This window comes from Orbicella franksi, chromosome 13, assembly GCF_964199315.1.
Source record: "Orbicella franksi chromosome 13, jaOrbFran1.1, whole genome shotgun sequence".
Classification (NCBI taxonomy): Eukaryota; Metazoa; Cnidaria; class Anthozoa; order Scleractinia; family Merulinidae; genus Orbicella; species Orbicella franksi.
In genome coordinates, this window is record NC_138157.1 from 21,847,865 (window position 1) to 21,853,864 (window position 6,000).

Consider the following 6,000-nt stretch of genomic DNA (forward strand, 5'->3'; position numbering starts at 1 on the left):
CCTCCCGTAAAGTTACCGGGAAGTCACAAATGTTGCAAAACCAAACAAAATGGCGGCCGGGGGCGGACTTTTTTGTTTCAACGACGCCCCTTTCTAGCCGATATGGCTGACTGGGTAGTCATTGAACGATTTCGGCTCTCACGAGCAAGAGTAGAGTGGCTCGTTGAGGAGCTAAAGGAGGAATTGGAGAGAAACAAGGCGAGAAGCTGCCCGCTGACTCCGGAAACCCAAGTAAATACAATTGTTGTTGTTGTTTTTTTTTTTTACAGTTTGAAGGCGTTTGCATGGAAGCGCTATATAACTGTGGGGTTCTATTTTATTGTTTTTCAAAACCAACAAACGACGGGAAAAAAATTAATGAATAGATAAACACTGTCATGTAAACGTCGATCACTCGCCGCGCGTTTTCGAAATGGCTTCTTTGTATGAACATCAAAATGGGTTCCTGTCACGCAAACCTGATCTTACTGCAAGCCAAACCTGTCTCCTGTGTTTAAATTGCAGATTTTGTTTTTTACTATTTTTGGAGAAGGAAGTTAGAAAACAGACATTCTACAAAAACTAAACATAATAGAACGATCTCGAAGAGTCGCATTAGGCGCGGTGCACAAATGCTGACAAATGTTGGTTATAGCATTTCAAGCTAGATGAAACACGAAGAAGCGTACTGTACTCACGATAGATAAACGAGAATAAGGAACATTAAAATTATTCTCCCCAATCACATAATTGTTTCAGTCGCATTTCTATTGATCTTGGCTTGCTTTATGCTAGAACAGTCGATTTGGGATCATTGAAAATTACGCTTGATGTTTGCCGGAGAAAACGGTTAAATCACGCCTAAAAATTTTAGTAAGATCCTTCCTTATTCCAAATATTCTTAACACTTACTTAAGCGAAATTCCTATCAGTATAAATTGCTGAAATAAGTGTTTGTAGCTAAATTTCAAGTTCTCAAGTTCACACTGTTTCCTCGGCGGTCGGCAGATCTTGTTTGATTGCTCAGCGGAACATTTTGAATTAGAATGAATCACGGAAAAAGACAACACTCCTAGAAAAGAGCGAGATTGTCGATCGAAGTCTTCGAATCGAGCTACAATAGGCAATTGATCATCACTTTCAAATAACATGACCATGCAAAATGACGATCTCTCTCAGTTGCTCTCCTTTGACACAACGATAACTTCGAAGTTAAACTTCGCACTGTTCTTCAAAAAGCATCACAGTCACAACGACAACAGAATCGATCAGAATCGAATGTGTACGTATAGTCCCAAGTGTTTCTCCTTCTCTCGCGAACGAGCGTGAAGCGCGCGCTAGAGATTGGTAACAACCCGCTATTTTATCGGGCCCGGTAAGTACCGGGAAAATTTACGGGTGCTTCGAGAAACGCTATTTCGGGCCCGGTAAAGTTTCCCGTTAACCGGCCCGGTAAGTTATCGGGCCCGGTATTTACGGGAGCTTTCGAGAAACAGGCCCCTGGGTGGTGTCTTTCCGTTTCTCCCACACTCTCCGTATCTCTCTTGACTAACTGGTCTTTCCTTACATACGAAAGTCGCTCATGACGTTTTTATAGCGACTAAGTGTCTAAACTGCCGAGCATGCGCAATTACGTCGATTCTCAGATTTCTGACACAATCAGACTTCACTCTGATCAACCAAAAATTGAGAAGATCTGGGCACGACATTAGCTACCTACATTAAAGTAAAACACTTTTGAAAGATGGAATCCCATAAAATTTACACATTTGTCGTTTGTAGATTCTTGAAAACACGGGCTCAAATTGTAGACATCTGTTATGATTTGTCATTTCCAGGTACGGGGATCACTAAAAGCACTCAAAGACCGTCATTCATTAGAGTCAAGCATTAGGCAAGAACAGGTTTGTTAAGATCTTAGCTTCTTGTTTTCTAGTTACGAAAACTTTGCTGCAACTTTATGCCGCATTTTTTTCTTTTAGAAAAAGAGATTGCGGGAATCCCGGACAGAACAGAAGATCAGCAGTTCAATGAGAGCCAATCCAGCCGGGAAAAAGAATTTAATCAAACAAGTTTCAGGACTAAAGCAAAGCAGAAAGAAAAGAGAAAAAGCTACCAACGTGTAACAGGCCGTAAAGCAAAGTTTAAAGAATAGAATAGACGTTTCATATCTGTGCTCTCCTATGGGATGAGCGCCCTAGAAATTCAAAACTTTAACATTTTCCCGATACAAATTTCTGCTTCAGAAACTCTCATGTTTAGTGACCTGCAGCCAATACGTAAACAAAATATTATCCAACATTGATGTTTCAAAAAAACTTCTGTCGAATCTTTCCTTTCTGGGGTACGCCGTGGTACGAAGTACTTCAAACTTTGCAGGAAATTTCACACCGGAAAAGCAATTTTGGAGAACTTAACTGGTGAACTAAATGCAACTAACCGTGATAAAGTAGTTCGAAATAAATCTGCATGTTCTGTAGACGGCGCGAAAGCCGATTAAATGACAAAGTTGAGTAAACAAACCCACTTGTAAGCCAATTTACTGCAGGAAGAAAAGGCTCAGAGTCAGTCCGTATAGTGAAAAACTGTGACCTCAAGCTTGAAAATGCTGCCCGGGGTTGCAGGGCGAGGGCAGCATTTTCAAGACATCGGTCACTGTTTTTCACTAAACGGACCGACCAGCCGACCAATAACAAATATAGCTTCAGGTGGTGAAATAAAGAAACCAGCCAGGGTGACTTCTCCCATTATCATATCCTTTTATCCTCGTGCAGAACGTTGCAAAAAATAAAAAGTGGATATCGATAATAGCCGCTGAAAAATTTATTCCACATTACAAAAAGTTAATGTAAAAAAAAATTCAATTTCCCATTTTCAATTTCCCATGCCCCATACGCCATGCCCCATACCCCATGCCCCATTAGGGACTTTCATACCGGGAAGCCTGGGTACTAGTTTCGCGGTTTGTAGGGACAAAATTTTCGCGGGAAAAATTGTAAATATGGCGGTCCTTCATGAATTGTCATAGTTTTAAACACTTTTCATCAGAAATTCGTCTTTGGAGGTAGAAAACCCTATATAAAAGTTAAGTTGTTGGCCATGCAGAAAGAAATTCAAGAAACATGGAGAAAAGTGCATAGTTTGACAAAGAAAATTGCGTGAAGTGGTTGGCAGATATCGGAGTCTCTACATCTGGTATAAAAAAAGAACTAACAATGAGGAGAAATCGATTATCAAGATATCCAGGACTAGTTCAGAAACTCAAGGCAAAGTCAGAAAAAGCTTACGTATTTCCGTGTAGTCTTGATTCCGCGGATATTCCACCGGCCACAGCCAAGTGGAGGGCAGCCAACGACGATTTGCCCAAGATCAACAATGAAATGTTTACTCAGTATGTTTCCATGAAACGGGAAGGTAGTGCTGGTCAGCAGAAGAAAGCGTTACAAATGTTTACAAGTAGAAAAATTGTCAATGTCAAAACTCTTGTCAACGAGCGAGTAGTTTACGTGAAGGCTATGACAAAAAAGTCTTACGGGTCCATGCAACGCCCCACAGTTATTATGTTTGAAAATGGAATACCAACCAAAGTTCACTGTAGTTGCCCAGTAGGACTAAGTGGAATCTGTTGCCATGTATTAGCATTGCTTCTCTTCTTGAAACACTATCATGAAACTGGAGAGAAAATACAAGCCTTAACATGTACAGAACAACTCCAGAAATGGCATAGGTCTTCACACAAGAGTTCTATATACCAATGGTACCACTGAGGGAGTCAAAAGTTAAATCTGCCGTAAGAGTTGAAAACAAAGGAGGTACCATTCAAGTGGCTAATCCCCAAAATAGCACGATGAAACGTGATGTTCAAAACATGAGAGATGAAATGAAAAGTGGAATCATTAAAATTGAGGACACCTTTAAACTGTTTGAACATCATGTGTACACAGTACTGGTTGAATCAACTGAACAACCCCTGACTTTTCAGTGATACAGTTATCTGATATAGAACCTGGGTAGATATCACTGAAAGAAAAAAAAAGACTCATCCCATTTGATGCAATTCCAATGAAGGCTTTGCCTGTTATGATGTTCTTGTAGTTAGAAAACATGAGAGAATTTAAATCAAGATTTGATACATGCTGAAATTTGAATTCAGTGCAATCGAGGATCATGTCTGTGAGTCCATGGCCAGTCTTAATGAAAATATCTGGCATCATCTTTAGTAAAAAACCAGCTTCTGGCTTAAGGTTAATACAAGTAAAGATTGTCTCAAGGAAAACTATCCAACTAACAAATATGCACTGAATTGTGCTCTCTCCTACATTTTGCATAAATGCCATCACACCCTGATGGAGAGAATGTCCACAGATTGTAAGCACTGCAAAGAGTTCTGGTGGTTTATCTAAAGATCTCTTCCCAGTACCTTTACAATCAGTATAGATGATGACATCACTGTAAGGCTGCACACAATTCCAGAGAATGAATGAATTAATACCTTTATTTAAGTGTCAAACTAAAATAGCAGTAAATAACCACTTAATGGGGACACTATAAATAAAATAAAATTAATAAAACTATTTACAATTGATAAAACGAGTATGAAATTAATGAGATTATTTACCTGCGCATGATTGTTGAGTGTGGCTTAGAACTATTTACAAATACGTATAGACTTTATAAAATACTAAAGTGTCTATTAAGTACGACATAAAATACAATCAGAACAATGAGCATCAGCCAGTAAGGAATTTAAATCAAGCTTTCTAATATTCTGCTTAAATACAGATAATGCAGAAAGGTCTTATATTTTTGGGTATTAGACTCCATAACTTTAGGCCAATGTATCTGATGGAATGCTTGCCATATCTAGTCGTGTTAAATCTTTGCATGGCAAACTCCTTGTTTCTCGGTGAATATTTGGTGTCTGTAATATGGAGGAGGTCTGCAATATATTTCGGACAAATGCGTTTGTCATACTTTGCATGCGGTTTTCCTACGTGCGCGCATGCGCATCAGTGTCATGCATGTTGCTCGCTCGCTCGAATAAAAGTTGTTGCCTTGATTACTTTGAATCGTCTTGAATCTCTACCATCCTGACCCGAAAACACAACATGGCGTCAGAGGTGGGATCATTTCTGTGAGTACACAACTTAAACTGTGATTTTCATCGCGAGTTTGGGCACCAGGCCGGTGCATATCCACGTCTTTGATCGACATTCAAAACAACAAACATGGCGGAGCTAGCCGGATTACCAATTCCCCACATGGACTGGTCCTCATCGGACGCACCGCAAGCTCTCAGAAAATTCAAAAATCTCTGCCAGCTGTACTTCTCCGGCCCGTTAAAGGAAAAGAGCGAGCCAGAACAGATAAGTTTCCTGCTCATTTGGGCGGGCGATGAAGGTCGAGAACTAGCCTCCACGTGGACGTTGACAGCTGACGAAAAGAAGAAACTCAACACGTACTGGGAAAAATGTGAAGACTATGTGGCACCGAGAAGTAATTTCAGACTCGCCCGATACAAACTTCGCACCATCAAGCAAGAACCGAGCGAAGCGGTCGATTCCTTCCTCAAGAAAGCACGTATCTTAGTGAAAGAATGTAAGTACACAAGTCCTGACGAACATATCATTGACGCCCTAATCTTTGGATCAAACAACCCGCGTGTGCAGTCAAAACTTCTTGAACATGATGAAACCTTGACACTTGACAAAGCAATAAACATTGCGAGAACCCAAGAAGCTACAAGTAACCAGTTGCAGGACATCAGAGGCAGTCAAACTACAACGGTCAATGCCCTGAGGCAGGGTCCACACACGGGACAGCCCCCAACACAGGGAACCCAGGCTAAAGACGACAAATGTGGAAATTGTGGAAATTTTCATGATCTAGCTCGGAGATCATTGTGCCCAGCATATGGAACAAAGTGTGAAGCCTGTGGCAGATACAACCACTGGAAAGCTGTGTGCCGCTCTCGGCAAAGAGTAAAACAGCAAGACCATAGGCAACCCAGAGACCGATGGC

The 6,000-nt window shown here is 40.8% G+C and overlaps 1 protein-coding gene across 5 annotated transcripts in view; it reads left to right on the plus strand.

Annotated features, from left to right (window-relative positions):
* Positions 1 to 3,577, plus strand: part of LOC145465961 (adhesion G protein-coupled receptor L3-like) — a 48,399-nt gene extending 44,822 nt beyond the window's left edge. For all 5 annotated transcript variants that reach the window (XM_081449733.1, XM_081449731.1, XM_081449732.1 and 2 more), the window contains 2 exons: positions 1,818 to 1,883; positions 1,962 to 3,577. In XM_081449733.1, coding sequence (XP_081305859.1) covers positions 1,818 to 1,883; positions 1,962 to 2,105 — 210 coding nt within the window. In that variant the 3' untranslated portion in view covers positions 2,106 to 3,577. The remainder of the gene's footprint in view (positions 1 to 1,817; positions 1,884 to 1,961) is intronic.
* Positions 3,578 to 6,000: the final 2,423 nt, after the last annotated feature.